Source organism: Fukomys damarensis, unplaced genomic scaffold (assembly GCF_012274545.1).
Source record: "Fukomys damarensis isolate Sample0158 unplaced genomic scaffold, DMR_v1.0_HiC HiC_scaffold_35, whole genome shotgun sequence".
Lineage (NCBI taxonomy): Eukaryota > Metazoa > Chordata > Mammalia > Rodentia > Bathyergidae > Fukomys > Fukomys damarensis.
Window position 1 is genome coordinate 30,007,105 of NW_022900947.1, and position 18,844 is coordinate 30,025,948.

General features: G+C 35.7%; 1 protein-coding gene across 1 annotated transcript in view; it reads left to right on the plus strand.

The window, feature by feature from the left end:
• Positions 1–6,114: 6,114 nt before the first annotated feature.
• Klhl5 (kelch like family member 5) overlaps positions 6,115–18,844 on the plus strand; it is a 61,682-nt gene continuing 48,952 nt past the window's right edge. The window contains exons 1-2 of the mRNA XM_010625105.3: positions 6,115–6,620; positions 15,891–16,070. Of these exons, the coding sequence (XP_010623407.2) occupies positions 6,238–6,620; positions 15,891–16,070 (563 nt within the window). The 5' untranslated portion in view covers positions 6,115–6,237. The remainder of the gene's footprint in view (positions 6,621–15,890; positions 16,071–18,844) is intronic.

Here is an 18,844-nt window from a genome sequence, read left to right on the forward strand (position 1 = left end):
AAAATAACATAAGACTGATAGGAATTCATGAAATAGCAGGAGAAAATGCAAATGACCTAAAAAAGCTCTTCACAGAATTAATGACAGAAAACTTCCCAAACAGAAGGGAAGAATGAGACATACAGATAAGTGAGGCATATAGAACTCCAACTAGCCACAATCAAAAAAAAATTACACCTAGACATATAATAATCAAGATTCCAGAAACCCAACAGAAAAACAAAATACTACAAGCAGTAAGAGAAAAGAAACAAATCACATGCAAAGCATAGCCCATTAGAATCACAGCAGACTTTTCAACACAAACCCTTAGGTCAAGGAGAGCCTGGAGTGAGGTATTCCAAGTCCTAAAAGAAAAGAACCTCCAACCTAGACTGATGTATCCTGCAAAACTCTCTTTCAAAATAGATGGGGAAATAAGATACTTCCACGACAAAGAACACCTGAGAAATTTCATGAACACCAAACCAGCACTACAAGGAATTCTAAACAATATCCTAGAAAAGGACAATGAAAGTCACAATACCATGAGGCCCAACAGAGCAAATCAAATAGGCAAGGCAAGAAACTAAAAGGAGATGGGAGAAAAAGTTAAAAGAGTCAACAAAAGGACAATAACATGACAATAATAAGTCAGAAAATATCAGTTATAACCATCAATGTTAATAGCCTCCATTCACCAATCAAGAGAAATAGACTGGCAGAATGGATTAAGAAGCAAAATCTAACAATATGTTGTATACAAGAAACACACCTAGTGCAAAAGGAAGCCCATAGACTGAAAGTGAAAGGATGGAAAACAATTCTCCATGCATTAGGAGCCCAGAAAAAAGCAGGGGTAGCAATCTTATTCTCAGATAAAGTAAATTTCAAACCAAAACTCATTAAGACACAAAGAAGGACACTACATCCTTGTAAGGGGAACAATTCAAGAAGAAGAGTTGACAATCATAAACATATATGCACCAAATATAAATGCCACCAACTATATAAAACAAATATTAAGTAACATGCAAAGTCAAATAAGCACTAATACAATTGTAGTGAGGGATTTAAATACCCCACTATCACAAATTGACAGATCATCTAGGCAGAAAATCAACAATGAAATAATGGAACTGAACGAAGCTTTATTACACATGGACTTAATAGATGTTTACAGAGTATTCCACCCCACAAATTTTACAAGACATTTAGAGAAGAACTACTACCATTACTCTTCAGACTTTTCAATGAAATTGAAAGAGAAGCTATACTTCCAAATTCATTCCTGGAAGCAAGTATCACTTTGATTCCCAAACCAGGGAAAGATGCAACTAAAAAGGAGAACTACAGACCAATCTCCTTAATGAATATAGATGCAAAAATCCTTAATAAGATACTAGCAAACAGAATACAGAGGATTATCAAGAAGATCATCCATCCTGACCAACTCGGATTTATTCCAGAGATGCAAGGGTGGTTCAACATATAAAAGTTAATAAATGTAATACATTATATTAACAAAGTCAAGGACAAAAACCATATGATCCTCTCGATAGATGCAGAAAAAGCATTTGATAAAATTCAACACCCATTCATGATAAAAACCCTGCAAAAAATTGGAATAGATGGTCTATACCTCAATTTAATAAAGGCTATCTATGAAAAACCATCAGCCAACATCATATTAAATGGCCAAAAACTGAAAACCTTCATGTTAAAATCAGGAACAAGACATGGATACCCATTATCACCACTCCTCTTTGATATGGTTCTGGAAACATTAGCCATAGCAATTAGACAAGAGAAAGAAATGAAAGCAATAAAGATAGGAAAGGAAGAAGTTAAACTGTCATTATTTGCTGATGATATGATACTCTACATCAAAGACCCAAAAAACTCCACCAAAAGACTTCTAGACTTAATTGACAGATTCAGTAGAGTATCTGGATACAAGGTGAACACCCAAAAATCAATAGCCTTCTTGTACACAAATAACAGACTCACTGAGAGAGAAATAAGGGAAAAAATTCCTTTTATAATAGCATCCAAAAAAATGAAGTATCTAGGAATCAATCTAAGAAAAGAAGCAAAAGATCTCTACACTGAAAACTACAGTACTCTGAAAAAAGAAATTGAAGAGGATATTAAAAAATGGAAAGATATCCCCTGCTCCTGGGTAGGAAGAATCAACATAGTGAAAATGGCCATACTACCAAAACTTCTATATACATTCAATGCAATGCCAATTGAAATTCCAACACTATATTTCACAGAACTAGAAAAAAGAATCCAAAAACTCATTTGGAACCATAAGAGACCTAGAATAGCAAAAGCCATTTTAGACAACAGACACACGGCAGTGAGTATAACAATGAATTATTTTGCAATTTTGAAATATCATAGTATTAAATAATTTATATTTCCATATGTATATAAAATTAGGCAAGAAAAGCAAAATGCCAAAATTATGTATGTGATCTCTTATAGAAGTAACTGAAGTTCCTGTAAATGCATCTATAAGAGTGTATGATTTTAGGAACATGGAGAGTGGTGTGAATAGTTGTACAGTAATCTGTCTACACTGATTACTGGGGAGAATGAGTGGAGGAGAATTGACAAATAAAGGTACCAGTGACAAAGTATGTGATGAGTCCACTCATATAAAAGGTTTTTGGGTGCGTGTGTGTGTGTGTGTGTGTGTACACGCCATGATCGTGGCAGTAGTGGTTGGTCTTTTCCAATCCAAGATCCCTTTAAAATTAGCAATCCTCAGGCTGGAGGTTTGCCTCATTGGTTCCGCTGCCTGCCTCAAAAGCACAAGGGCCTGAGTTCGATCTCCAGTACCCAAAAAAAAAAAAAAAAATTAGCAAGCCTTTGTAAATGGGGAAGGGTGGAGGGGATGGAAGGGAGGGCAAGGAAATGGGGAATAAATAAGAACCAAGATATTTCATATAAAGACACAAGATCCTGATGATGAATGTAACTGTATTGTATACCTAAAATGTACCAATACTTAGTGGGGAAAAAAATCAGCGAGCCTATTTCAATGCTGATCGCCCACATGCTTTTCTGATACTCAGAACAGCTACTATATTAGAGATATTATATATATGTCCACTGTATATCTCAAAATCCTCATGGAAAAGATACTTGGACCCTTTGAGAGTAGGAGCACAGTTTAACCCTTGTTTGTTTCTTCTTAAGTCTGAATTTCTTCTTACGGAGAATTATGTTTAGAAATATGTCACATCCCAGTGGACTTTAGTGAAAGCCACTGTTGAATTAGGCTTCAGTCAGACAAGGAAACAACAGAACAACTAAAATCATCTCTAGCTATTGGAACTAGCACTTAAAATCTGGTAAGTGCTCATATATTGAGTCTAACTTAAAATTTTATTTATGTGAAATTATATTTACAAAAATGTATTATTTTATAATATTCATTTAATTGTCCTTTCCTTTGTCAGATGTAAGTTTAAACTTTTTTCCCCTCCTATACTGGGGATTGAACCCACGGATTGCACAACCAAATTCCCAGCCTTTCTTATTTTGAGAGAATCTCACTAAGTTGTCCTGGCAACAGGTATGGACCACCACATTTGGCTACAGCTGCTTTTTTTTTTTTTTTTTTTTTTAAGGATCGAACTCAGGTACCAGGGTCCTTGCATTTGCGAGGCAGGTGGCAGCACCACTGAGCTAAATCCCCAGTCCTGGCTAAAGCTTCTTAAAAGCAAGATATGATTGTGATGCATCTGTCTCTTGTTGTAACTTGTACATATAAATACTTGATATTTTGCTCGAGTAAAGAATACAGTAATGGCCAGATCATTATGAGCTGTTCAACTGACAGGCTGTCAATCTATATGATGTACTGCAAGATGTTTATCATCTGTATCGTGCCCACTCGATGCCTAGAGCACTCCAGTCATTCTAACTAAAAATCTTTTGCTTCAGTTTCCAGAATCCTTTGTTGGTGCTACCATTCTTAAGAACAGCAAGGCTTGAATAATGAAGTCTGGCAGTGCCTGAACTATACCTTGAAGAATAAGGTTTTTTTTTCTTTTGTAGTATTAGAGTTTGAACCCAGGGAGCACTGAACTACATCCCCAGCCCTTTTTAAAAATAATTTTATTTTAATTTTGAGAGTCTTGCTTTGTTGCCCAGACTGGCCTCAAACTGGTAATCTTCCTGCATCTGCCTCCTGAGTAATTTAAGATTACAGGCTTGTGCCGCTATGCCTAGCTATGAGTAGGATTTTAAAACCAGAGAAACTGGGACACAGTAACAGCATTATAAAAGAAGGAGCAACATAATGTACACTGTCTTCACAGATGAAGCAGTGTGTCTGTTTTGGAAAATAGAAATAAAGTTAGGTAGATTAGAGTGATGTTAGAGGGTATTTATTGAGAGAAGGAGTATGCCTAGGTGAGAGGAGAAGGAAAACTATCCTTTTACTCTCTGATGCCACCAAATTAATTTTCCAAAAGTATTGCCCTGTTCAACCATCCACTTAATAACACCTTTACTTTATGCTCAAGGCATTTTGTCTCATCAGATTTGTCTAACTTTATTTCTTGCTCCTTAAAATTAGGTATGGCTGGTTGGCTGGTCAAACATTTCCCCCACTTTTCTTGTCAGTATGCTCACTTCCTGTGTTTATTAATCTCTTTCTTTATCTAAATCTAGCATCATTCTGCTTAAAAAAACAATTTACTATTCCGAAGAAATGGGCTGTAATTCTACACCATTCTGATAACCTCCTTTCTCTTTCTTAGTTTTTGTGATTTCTCCCACAGTATTTAGCACAGAATTGTACATGGTCTTTCATGCTTTTCATTCTTGTTTTTTTCTGAATCATTTTTAATATCCTAAACAGCTGTGTAGGTAAGAAACATACCTCAATATTTTTGAAGCCATCAAAGCAACTTTATATTTTTGTTTTTTTTCAGTCAGATAGTGTAGGTATTGCCTTTGTGTGAAATTATTTGACATAGTAGATATTGAACACTGTAAATAAAAAGATTCTACCTTTGTAAGCCATGAAATGTTAATATTATGGTTTTATAATGTTTCATATTTTAACTGGTCAAATATCTCTTGTTTCAATAACTAGATTTAATTATGGACAAGTTAGAAACCAACAATGCCTGGAAGAATCATTATGATATGATAACTATTTTATTTGTTTTATTAATTTGCCATAACTGTATCCATGTTCACACCATTGTTTTGATAACAACAGAGGGCACCATTATGGTGCTTGAACACCCAAGAAATAGTCCTATCCCAGTCCTTGGTAGCTTTCTTGAGCCACACTTTCCTTTTCCTAAGTAGTGTCATAGAAATATGAACATTATCTAAATGGAATGTCCCTATTATTTATAGAACAAAATTATCTTTAGGTTATTTCTGAAAAAGAGTACTGCCATATTTTGATCTTTTGTAGTTTTTAAACTTTTTATCCTAATTCTTCTCCCTCTTTTCTTGTTCCAAATGAAATCTTACCATGATCTTACTCTATTAATTAAGTACAGTCCTTTTTGAAAGGAGAAGACAGAGGCAGAGGATAACAGTCTGGACTCCACCTTTGCACTCCTGCCTTCTCGCCCCTATCCAAAGAGCATAGCTTGGAAACCATCATGACTCATCTCAGTAAAAATGATTTTTTTAAACTTGATTTGTGATATCTCACTGAGGAACTGGGTTGACAAATAGAAATATTTTGATTGTGAAATGATTTTTAAGTACAAAGGAAAATGTTCTGGAACGTTTCTTGTTTCGGCAATAAAACAGTTAATGCACTAAGCAGTGGAGACGCAGATACTGCGCTGGGATAGTGCTTTCCCTCTCTGTCATTTGTGGTTTAAGAAAAGGGGGTGGTGTTCTGCATTTGAAAGGACTTTAATGAATGCTGTCAGTGTTTGTGAGAGCTAATGGTCAGTATGGGAAAGGAGAGCAAGGAAAGTGGTCTAGCGGCTTCAGGATAGGTGGATGAGAGTTTGCTCTGATTGAACGGAATGTTCCACCGTGTTTCATCTTTATTCATTATCCTTTGTTCTTTAAAAATCTGATATATTGGCTTAAAAGTAAATGTAGATATATATATATATATATGAATGTCATTTATTTTCCTTTAAATCTGTTTGTTGTGTACAGCAGGGCTTATTACTTCTCTTGTCTTGGTTGGATGCACAAATCTGTGTGCAGTGCTTTTTGCCCGTTGCCTAGACGATCACATTGGTTTCTCTGAGGATGTCTGGTTCTCGTAAAGAGTTTGATGTGAAACAGATTTTGAAAATCAGATGGAGGTGGTTTGGCCATCAAGCATCATCTTCTAATTCTACAGTTGACAGCCAGCAGGGAGAATTTTGGAATCGAGGACAGACTGGAGCAAACAGTGGGAGAAAGTTTTTAGATCCGTGTAGCCTGCAGTTGCCTTTGGCTTCAATTGGTTACCGAAGGTCCAGCCAACTGGATTTTCAGAATTCACCTTCTTGGCCAATGGCATCCACCTCTGAAGTCCCTGCATTTGAGTTTACAGCAGAAGATTGTGGTGGTGCACATTGGCTGGATAGACCAGAAGTGGATGATGGCACTAGTGAAGAAGAAAATGAATCTGATTCCAGTTCATGCAGGTTGATTATTTTCTTCCTGTTAGAAATGGGATATGGGGGGTATATTCTCTGTAATGTTTTAAAATAATTTGGTATTTATTATTTAAAATCTATTATATGCACGTCTGTATGCATCTGCTTATATAGTATTTTGGTATGAACTTTTGCTAGGATTTTTAAATATACTAACATTCTATAAAATTATGACAACAAATAGGATTCATTTTGAAAATCTTCTGTATGTAGATCTGACTCTGCTTTGAAAATAATATGTAGCAGCAGTTTTATGCATCATTGCCTAGCGGTTGCTTTATTCGTGTACTGTCTGTATTCATAGCAAAACTATAGAAGATTTCTATAGTATAAAATTTTGTGACAGTTTATAATAGGCTATAGAGTCAAATTTTAATTTAATGGAAATGAAAGGTTTGGCTCATTGTAGTTGCCAATTTTTGACACCATTTTAGTTGTCAGAAATCTTTCTGTGGTTATTTCTCTTTGTCCTGTCTATATTGCAGCTCTTAGACTAATACAGAGGATACTAAGTAACATGCCTTTTTCTAAGATGACAGCTACTAATTCGTGTTACCTTCACTTTCACTGAAATTCATGCTAGAGAAATGAAGGACATTCTTTCGGGAGAGTTTAAAGGAATATAGAGGGCTCAAGGTGGTAACTGGTGAAAGAGGGCAAGAAAAAATGTTAGAAGAAAGAAAAAGAAAAAATTCATAATTTCATAATGAGCTTATTCATCTGACTTTATCTTTGAAATACATCTTATCAATCACTTTAAACCACGATAGCATATCATGTAACAAGTTAGAGCATGAAAGTCATCATTCAGATTCATTTTAATTCAAAAATATTTCTAAATATTTAAAGGTACAAAGCTTATCACAAAGCTAGTTTGATTACTGTATTCTAAAATTTCTTTGCAGGTTTTGTATACACTTAGAATTTGTAAATTGGCTATTGTTAATACAGGCATCATGAGGGGCATTGAGATAAAATGAATTCATATATTCAAGTATCTCTTACTTGGAAATATTTACCCTTTTCCTCTTCTAGTCTTTAGAACATGGAATTCTGAACTGTGGTGTTGGAATGATAAAAAATATAAACCAGTCATCTGTAATCATTTATGTAATGGAGAGAGGGTAATATCTTTATATAAGTAAATAAATACTATGTTTAAAAATTTTTAAGTTAGTTCATGACATTGCATTATCTTAAAGGACTAGGAGCCACTAAAATTTTTAATACAGTAGATCAGTTAAGCTACTGCGACTTCATTGATTTGTATCTTTGGAGACTTGTTGCCATTAAGAGAATGACTTATATAAGATTCCTTGTTTATCATTTTGTGGGAAACTAAACAGTAATTAATTAATCATTCCATTTGAAAACTAATATATTGAGAGTTTTATAACAAAATTAGAAAAAGTAAAACATTCCTTTACTGGCATAGGTTATAGAACTCTTAAAATGCATCCATAGCCTAGAGGAATTATAATATTAGTACAAAATTTATATACATCTATAATTTTGAAAAGATTGTACATACATTAGTCACTGTAATTGTTTAAAACAAAAGGTATTTTGCATAGCAAATTATTTCTGAAGTTGAATTAATCTGTTCTTCCGTATGCATATTAAAATACTATCCTAGAGGAGTATTCATTATGAAAGAAAAATAATTTTATTTTGACTGAAAAATTGTTATATGCATTCTTCAAGCATTTAAAATTGATTTTTTTATTTGCAGGAAATACAAAATGATAGTTTAAAAGTCTAAAGTCATTTATAAAGTACTAATTAAGAAAATTGATCAGACGTGGGAGTAAATAGTTCATATATTCAGGGACCACACTTTTCTTGAAATATTATTTCAAAAATAAAATGTACTGAAAGAAAATGTCTCTGACTTAGATATAAAGGGAAGATGTCAAAGCAATTTTGTATTCCTAATGGTTTGAGATTTCAGTCTTAACACTGTACTAATTAAAGGAAACACATTCTAGATTTTAGAATGTCCTCTGTACATATACTTTCATTCATCAAAGTTTTGTATATAACTTGGGAACAGTTCTTTTTCATACATAGTATTTGCAAGTAATGAAATATATAAGACATATTTTGTGCCTGCTATAGATTGATGTCTTAAAATACTAAAGATATAATGGGAAATATATATATATGATATACTAGTTTCTTTAAGCAGTCATAATATATACATGGATCTCAAAACTTAAATCAAAAGTTTGAGTTATTAGAGAAAAGGAAAAAAAGAGAAGATAGCAGAATGGTTTTGCATACTCGGAATCACAACACCCACCATGGACCTGAACAGTTTAAGGCTGTTAAGAGGCATCATTTGAAGATAATATGTTTTATCAGGTGTATTCTAGCTAAGAGATATATCTTCTTGAGTATTAGACTTCTGATAATTTCTGTTGCCATGCATCTCTAAGTGATTTAAATGTTTCTTGTCTTTTAATCCCCCCTCCTCCCCCGCCCCATACCAGGGATCAAATGCAGGTCCTTGCATTTACCAGGCAGGCACCCACACCACCAAGCTAAATCCCCGGTCTCTCACCTTTTATTTTTGATCTTGGTTCTGTAGCCTTGGTTCCTCTGGTAGGTGATCTAAGTCATTGCTTTGATATAACTATATAAATTTTGGGTTTTATACCCAGAGGAATTTTAGACTCCATCAGAGTTGTCACCTTTTACGTAGTAGGTTCCCAGAACCTTAATTCCAGCCTCCTTTGTGTTGTCTTTGGATCTCATTGTTTGATCCAGTCTAATTCTGGTTCAGTTTTAAATTAAAATCCTTTACATTTACACATGAAAATAAAATTTGTTTCTCAAAGTGGCAAAGAAGTTCATCTATGTTATTGTATCTGGGTAGGATATACAGTATTACATTGTCCTCCTTCGCACACATATATACACATCTCATCATGGGCTTCCTTGGAAATCTGACATAAGCTATGTAAGCTCTCCCCAGAAAAGACTGTGTATATTAATTACTTAGTATGTAGTTCAAGGAGTTCATAAACCCTCTGAAGCCTGTGTGCTGTGTCAGTCAGGGTTTTAAGGAACTGGAACTGACTGGATGATTTAAACATAATAGGAACATTTAAATCATATAAGTTTCCAGAATTCCAAGGAGAAGCTGACAAATCACCTTAGGAAAAGGCTAAGTGTTGCAATCACACAGTGGGCCCTTTTAACTACAGATTTTTTAAAGTCAAAGAACTTGTCTGTTCTACATGTTGCTAACATGTTATTTTATTTGTATTCTATTTGGAACTGGATAGTGAAGTTTTGTGTTTCAAAATCAGATATATTAGACATGAAAACATTGGCACTTGTGTGCACACACATATAAACACATCAGTCATTTCAGGAAGCACATTTGTAGAGCACAGACTAAGATCATGTAACAGAGAGCATCACCCCTGGGCAAGTGGCTCCTACAGCAGATAGGTCTGTCTCACAAGTCCATTCAGAGATGCATATTCCTTCTGTACATTTCTGCATTCTGTAGGATGTTATCCTTTTCTTCCCAGTCATCCCTCACTCTTACCTCCACATTCCAGCTTGTGAGAAGGGCCAAAGAAAGAAAAGGAAGGATATTAAGCCAGTGACACTGGCTGTGAATGTATCAGTGCTATTTGCATTTCATTGATGAAAACAGTCACATGGCCAACTGGTTACATGCTAGGTTGTGAAATGTGGTCTCTACCTGGGAAGCCATATGTCCAGCTAAAACTCATTATTGTAGGAAAAATAAAAGATTGGATTCAAATTTACAAATCATCAAAGTAAAAGATGTGAAGACAAATAAATAGAATTCCTATGTTCTCATCTGCAAAATAAGGCATGTAGATAAAATGACTGAATAGGTTTCTTCTAATTGTAAAATTTTCTGTGTAATTATTTAATACCTATAATTCAGTGTCCAAGAGTTGTATGGGTGTACAGTAATTTTTTAAAGTACATTCTTATGCTAAAATTGTTATGTGCAAAGTCCAAAATCTCTTTAAAAGGTAAATACATGAGGGCTAGGGATTTAGTGCAGTGGCACCGTGCCTGCCTCACAAGCACAAGGTCTTCAGTTCGATCCCTGGTACAAAAAAAAAGTAAATACATGAATTGCCAGAGAGCTGTGCACCTCTTCAGGTTTATTGAATATATCTATTCCTTACTCCTTGTGCTCATTTTGTAAGCAATGGCTTTACCTTTCAGTAGCATACAAAGCAGAAGTCTACACTTTTGATCCTTCATTTAGATCAGTAGATGCAATTTCTATATTTTAAAATGTCAGTAAATTATTACATTGAACTAATAATATGTTCAACATGTGGTGGCAGTTGGAAGAATTGATAGTCCCATTGGACTTTATTTCACCTCTGCTCACAATGCCAGGAACTCCAGAGGGGCCCTACTTTGAGAAGTTTTTTAAGAACCATACTAAACCCATGTAAAGGCAGTACATAAAAGTATCCATTTCTTTTTCGGTCCATACAGAGAACAAGGCACAAGACAGGCACCTGTAGTCCCAGCTAGTTGGGAGGCCAAGGCAGGAAAATCATTTGAGTTCAAGGCCAACCTGCACAAAAACAGTGAGATCCTGAAGCCATGTCTGGAGGTAGAGGGGGTACTGGAGAAATGGAAAAAGGACACCTGTCATATAGTTACAGAAATGGTTCTGTAAAACCCTCCTTTCAAAATTGGGTTTAAAGATATTTAAGATCTAAAGCAAGTCATGAAAACTGTTCATACAGTTACTCCATGAGAGAAAAAAAAGTCTGCATAAAGTGGTGCCAAGAATCTGGCACAAAGAAACAAAGGCAGAACAATGATAAAATCTAGCCCTATTTGATTTTACATTGCTGACCTCATAGATATGTGCCTGGTGGATGTTAGCCCTTTCCTTACACTTAAAAGAATCTTAAGAAATTAAGCAAGTTTGAATGTTAATGAAGTCTGTGACTAAAGGATCTAAAAGCCAAGCCAGAAAATCTCAAAGGCAAGATTTTTGTCACTGGAATGGGAAGAAGTGAATAAAGATTGATAGTTGCTAAAGGCCAGTGCAGCCAAGGTCTTGGCAGAACAATTTCAAAAATAAGGCACACCTAAGTTTCTCAGTTTGAGACCATTGTAAGAAGGACCCACCAAAGCAGCCAAGAAATAGCAAATCAGTAGAGGATATTGAGATGGGGTAACAATCAGGTAGGGTGATAAGTAGGTGAAAAACCCTGAATCAACACTCATGGTCAGTGTCTTTGCCATCCCATGTCCCTTGTATGGCTCCACAAAAGAACATAGGATGAAGAGATGAGACCACTGGAGTGGAACCTCTCCTAGGGAGTGGGCAGGGGAGAGTAAGTGACTTCTGCAGCACACACATCTGCAATATTCTGCAGAATCTTGGAAGTACCCAAGAGGATTTTGCCTTTGGGACAGTAGTGGTCCATGTTCTTCAGGGCATCCACACAGAAGAGGATGAAGTCACAGCCCACACTATGCACCCCAGCAGGCACAGGTTCCCGCAGAAGAGCCAGGCGAGGGCACCAGCATCATAGGACAGTTGTGTCATGATCCTCTTGTTGCAGGAAGGACAGCACATCTGGCCTTGGTGGTTTAAAAGGGAGATGAGTTGCTACTGGAGATGGTCTACACAGCAGCTGCACTGGCACTGGGGCTGGGCACCGGCTACATGTCCAAGGAAGGAGAATCCAAACCTGGCCTGTCATGAGCCCTGTGGCTGGCCAGGCACAGGGGTAAAGGCATCAGTAGTAACTTTAACAGCTGCTATCCCTTCATAGAGTGGAGTACAGCTGGCACTGAGGAAGGCCCCCCTCACCACCTGGTCAGGTCCTGAAACTGCATCATCTGTGAAGCTGGAAGTTATGCAGACAGGCAAAAAAGATAACTATTTAGATGCTCATTTTGAAAATATTACTTAAGTTCTGCTAGCTCATTTAAATATTTTATTCAAACAAATTCTGTTTACATGCTTTGAGGTATAGTATTGATTGTATAAATCGGTGTTTTGAACTATAGGTTCATCACACACTGATTTTTGTAACATATCCATATTTTGACTGATGCACACATCAGTGGTCTTCAGTCTGCAGGGCTTTTGAAAGATACAGTGAGACCTGTTGAATTAGTCATAGGGAGTGAGGCTCTAAATGCAATGTTCCCAGGTTATCCTTCACTGCTTCAGGATCTGAACAAACACTATGAAAATTATTAACAAAAAAAGAAATGGTCTATCTATTAATTGGGTGTGTACCAACATGAAAAGTAGACTGTGATAACTGAGTGATAGTATTATAAAATTTCGTTCTTTCAAAACTTAACATTGATTATTGTTTGGATGATGACATTTGACTCAGAAACATTCAATTAACACATTTAGTCATTAATGACAATATAATATGAAGTATAAGATGTACGATACAAAACATAGAAACCTTAAGAAAAAAAGTACTTGGTTAGGTGTAGTGGTTCACGCCTGTAATCTTAGCACTCAGGAGGCTGAGGTAAGAGGATCGCTGCAGGTTTGAGACGAACCTGGACCACACAGTGAGACCCTGTCTCAAAATCAGTAAAAACAAATTACTTGATTTATTTACTTTGTTCTTGAAATAATTTATTTCTCATGAAAATTAGATATTGTCATTTTATCTCAGATTCCTAATGCTTTTATTGTTTGCCAGTATCTTGACAGTGTAAAGCTTCATTTTACTAGTGTTTTTAATCTTCAAATTATCATCAAACCACCCTTGTTTTTTCCCTAGATTTTAAAATAGTTTCAAATTCTTTTATATAAACAGCATGTAATTCCACATTGCTATATACAGTTTTATAATAATGATCTTAAATGTGAAATTGAGTATATATTTTACTGGATTATGACAGTAATGTTCATAGTATGCAACACACGTATTATCCTCCAGAAGCTTTGCTGGTTGGTTGGTTGGTGGTATGTACTGTTGATCAAACTCGGCCCTCACACATGCTAAGCACATGCTCTATTACTGAGCCTCTCCCTCAGCCACCTAAGAGCATTTCTTAGTGCCCATATTTGTATGATACTGAAAATGCATTGGACTGGGAGAATTTAGAAAGCGATATTAGTCAAGGTGCTGCGAACTTCAGAAACAAATCTCAGTCCAAGACAAGTATTCTTATATCATCTGTGAATGTTCTTGCTCTAGTGGCCTTACCTTTATTTGACCTCTTCCCAAGTCCTTGGGCCTCTCTGTTTAACCCGTGGACAGGAAGTGTGGGAAAGCCATACCTGATGTCATCTGCTTTAGCTAAGGTGAACTATGTAAAGCAAGGATTCATTTCCATCATATGACCACACCTGTAGTCCTAAAACTCTTGGAGGCTGACGCATCAACAGTTCAAACACAGCTTTAGAGACTTAGCAAGATCTTGCCTCAACTTACAATATTTTTAAAGGATGATGGGGACTCTGGAAATATAGCCCGGTACAGGGGCCCTGAGTTCAATCCCCAGTAACTAGCACGCGCGCGCTCATGCACACACACACACACACACACACACACACACACATGCACAAGCGCACAAAACTACACCTATCTGCAGAAAAGTCTGGGAAATGTAGTCTAGCTATTAGTCTAGCTATATTACCAGGAGAAAAGGGGGGTTTCTTTTGATACACACAGATCAGTCTCTACTGTAGCCTTGTTTCTGCCATGAACAAATACCATAATGCTTGAGAAGACAATTTCCTTGGCTTCGGTTCTCTTTATTTTAAAAAGTAGGCACTCCAGTGACTATGTTTCTTTTTATAAGATTATTATATTTTAAATATTCTCAAGATATAGTGAAGCTAGATTTAAAGTATTCATTAGAGTCATAATGTCCTTAACATCTGATGAGAAATGAGAACTAAGTTACAGCAGTTGGTGGCTTTTAGTTAATTGCATACCAGTGGATGCTGATTACTTGATTTAAATGATCCTGGAGAGGAGATGGTGATGATGAATACAACTCAGAACTGCATTTAAATCCTATTTTCACTGGGGATTTAGCTCAGTGGTGCCGCCACCTGTCTCACAAGCTCAAGGTTCTGAGTTCGATCCCCAGTACAAACAAAAAAAACTATGTCATCAGTAAATCAGATAAAACCATGGACTTCGGCTCAGCCATAAAGAATGAGAAATTAGATTCATTTGTAGGAAAATGGATACATTTTGAGGATATACTCTTAAGTGAACTAAATAAGTCACACGTGTAAATATTGAATAGTTTCTCTGGTGTGAATAAACTATAATAGTACATAAGATCCTAATGAGATAATTGACAGTGTGAAATAGGAAGAAAAGGGCTAAAGGTTAGGAAAAGTGGGAAGGATAAGGAAAGGTAATAAGGGAAAAGAAAAAATAGGAGAAAATGGAAATAAAGTGTTTGTAAATGGGGAGGGGAGGAATGGGTGAAGGGAGGGCAGGGACAAGGGGAAAAAATTAGAACCAAGACCTGTCATGTAAAGGTACAAGATCCCAATAATGAATGTAACTGTACTGTGTACCTAAAATGTACCAATAAACTCAATGAGGAAAAAATAAATAAAATTTTTAAATGACCATGGGAAAAAAAACAAAAAACATGGGCTTCATATACCTCATTTTTTACTTGGGAATTTTAGGTCATTTTTGAACACCTGGATTCAGGCCTTCAAATTGTTTTAATCTAATCTAACTTATGCATGGTACCTAGGCTCTTGAGAACTGGTCAGAGAATAGAAAGTATTATTTTTGCGATGCTTTTGTGGCCATGTAATTTATAAATGAACTGTGAAACATAGCCCATTTTATAGTAAAAGATGAGTTGGATTTTCACCTCCAGAACAGTTTAATTGCTTTCTTCAAAGACAAGGGTGATCATTTAAACTTTAAATTATAATGATAGGAGACACACTATGGGTATGAATGTAAGTTGGCTCTTTTTCAGTGCAAATGTTGGATTTACCAGGGACCTCCAAAATAGGTACATACTACAAAGAATATGTCTAGCTATTAACTAAGCTAGATGTCACATTCACTCACAGTGTTTGCAGGACATATTAAGAATTAGATCATCATTGATCTTACAAAACAAAAGTGCTATAATGAGGAATATACATTAATATTGTAGGTAGTATTGTTATCTTCTATTACCTTTGAAGGCTTTAAAAACTTAGTAAAACATCTTCATAATGTAATAGTAATATTTCATAATGTGTGTTTTCTTTCATTTTAGGACTTCCAATAGTAGTCAGACATCATCCTGTCATACTATGGAGCCATGTTCATCTGATGAATTTTTTCAAGCTCTTAATCATGCTGAACAAACATTTAAAAAAATGGAAAACTATTTGAGACACAAACAGTTATGTGATGTAATTTTAGTTGCTGGTGATCGGAGAATTCCAGCTCACAGGTAATTGTGTTCTAAATTTCTATATGTGTGAAATGTTTCCTGCATAATTTTTTTTTTTTTTTTTTTTTTTTTTTTGTGTGTGTGTGTGTGTGTGTGTGTGGTACCGGGGATTGAACTCAGGTCCTTGTGCTTGCAAGGCAGGCCACCGAACCACTGAGCTAAACCCCCGGCCCCATCCTGCATAATTTTAATTGCTTAGGGAAGCATAAATTATTTTCATTAACTACTGTGCTTTTGGGAAGAGGTATATCTGATGAAATTTTTATGAAGAAAACATGATGTTATTACACATTAAATGATCATTTCTCCTTTTTAGAAGCACTCCAAAAAAAGTCCCTTAAATAAGTAAACATTGTTTATTATAGACTTCAGTGACTATTAACAGCTTTCATGCTATATTCTACAAATACTGTAAATAAGATCAGTGAAAATTAGCATTTCTCAATAGTTAGAAAAAAGCTGCTGGAATAGAATTTCTAAAAGTCTTAACAGTTTTTAGATTTTTTTTTTTGTAGTCTCACACATGCTAAGTCCGTGTCATACAAATGAGCTACATCCTTGAACCCTTAACAATTTTGTTGTATTTTGCTTTGTTTTTGTGATACTGGGGGTTGAACCCAGGACCTTCACACTGAACTACATCCCCAACCCATTTTTTTTTTTACATCTTTTATTTTGAGACAGGTTCTCAAATTAACTAAGTTCCCAAATTGCCCAGGCTGGGCTCAAACTTGGAAACATCAGCCTCCCGGAGTGTTGAGATTACAGGCCTGTGCCACCTCACCGAGTCACTTACCAGTTTTTAAATAATGTTATATATCCCAACTTCTTTTTTACTGGTCTCTAAGAAATGTGAAAAGCCTTTAAGGAAAGTGATGTATTATTTCTTGAAGTAAGAAAAAGGAAAGAACTGTCTAGCAAGGAGTAATACATTTTCTTTTGATGATTCTATATTCATTCACTTACTTATTGTTAATCACCACTGTGATCCCAAAGGGTTTTTGTATGCTTTTCAAAACTAATTAATATTTTGTCCCAAAAGTTTTGTTAAAAATCCTTCCAAAGTGGAAGGAAATCATTGGAAAGAAATGAGCTTGGTCTTAGAATTGTCAGTTAGTGCACATTTATTGAGATACTACTATGTATGTATGGCAGTATATCCATATTATGTTCATGAGTTTTAATAGAAAAAATATTTAACCTGCATTTCACAGAGGCACTCGAAATTTGTGGTCCAGTGGTGCCTCAGTTTATGAACTTAATTTATTTTACAATTTTGGGGAAGATGGCTGAGTTTGTGTTTGTGTGGGAAAGATGGACTTGGTTGTGTTTGTCAACTGATGTGGAGTTTGCAAACAGAAGCAAAATTTTGCCAAGTTCTTCTATTTGCACACCGAATTTTTTGCAAACAGAAGCATTTGTGAAATGAGGTATTGCGGTATTTCCAAAACTGAATGTAGTACTGTACCTTACCTGCCATGCTTGTGTGAGCCATCATTACCTGATTTAGATCACACATTAAAGGAACCTCCTCCTAATTGGTCTTCCTACTTCCACCCTTTCCCCTGCATTCTGTTTTCAACACAACTACCTGAATGACCCTTTAAAATGGAACTTAGATCCAGCCACTCCTCTTACCAAAAGTCTCATGTGACTACTCATGTGAAAGCCAGAGTACCTTCAGTGATTTTTGTGACTCACCTGCCTTTACATCTTGAATGTTCTGTCCTACTGCTGTCCTTGCTCACTCTGTGAGAACCACACAAATCCTTGTAGCTCTTTACTGCCAGGCATGCTGCTTCTGCCTCTGGACTTGTGTGCTGGCTACTTCTTCTACCCAAATGCTGCACCCAGATTCCTGTGTGATTAAACCCTTCACCTCCTTCAGGTTTGACTCACATCACCGTCCAGTGAGACTACCTGTTACACTCACCATCCATTCCCATTTGTCTTTACCTGACCTTTTTTTCCCTTATTCCACTTACTATTTTTTAATATACTATAGCATTACTTTTGTTGGTTGTTTCTCTACCTTTCTTTTATATTCTTTTTTTTTTTTTTGTACCGGTGATCAAACTCGACCTTGCTCTTGTGAGGCAGATGGCAGAACCACTGAGCTAAATCCCCGGCCCTCTCTACCTTTCTTTTAAAATGTAAGACTTATAGGGAAAGGTTTATGTGTCTTGTGCACTGAACTATCTTGTGCAGTGCTCAGTACTTTTTAGGCACACATCCGTATTTGTACATTGAATGAATAATGGATAAGAAGTTCTCTGAAGAAGGAACCCGAGTGACCAATAAATTTTTGAAAAAAATCTTCAATCACACTAGCAGTCAGCCAAATGAAAACATTATTGACGTGCCATTGAAAATTTGCAGATGGCCCAAATTTTTAACATGTAACAATACTATGGAGAAATGTCAGCTCTTATACAATGCTAGTGGGCCTCTTAAGGTGATACTGTACTTTGGAAAACAACTTGGCAAACCTTATGACTCATCAGTGCTACTTCTAAGGAGGTAGTAGTATGGAGTTAGAAAGGGACACAAAAGGAGCTTTGTCTATTATTTGTATCAAAATTTTTACTTCTCTAAAAGATGAATAAAGTAAATCTGTGTAAGTGTGCTGACATAAAAATATCTTCAAGATTATGATTAAGTGAAAAAAATGCATGCTTCAGAAACTATATATATTTATAACTTTTTTATTTATACACAGTTGTCAAAAACCCTGCTGAGACAGCTAATACATATAATGTATCATAAAAAAATAT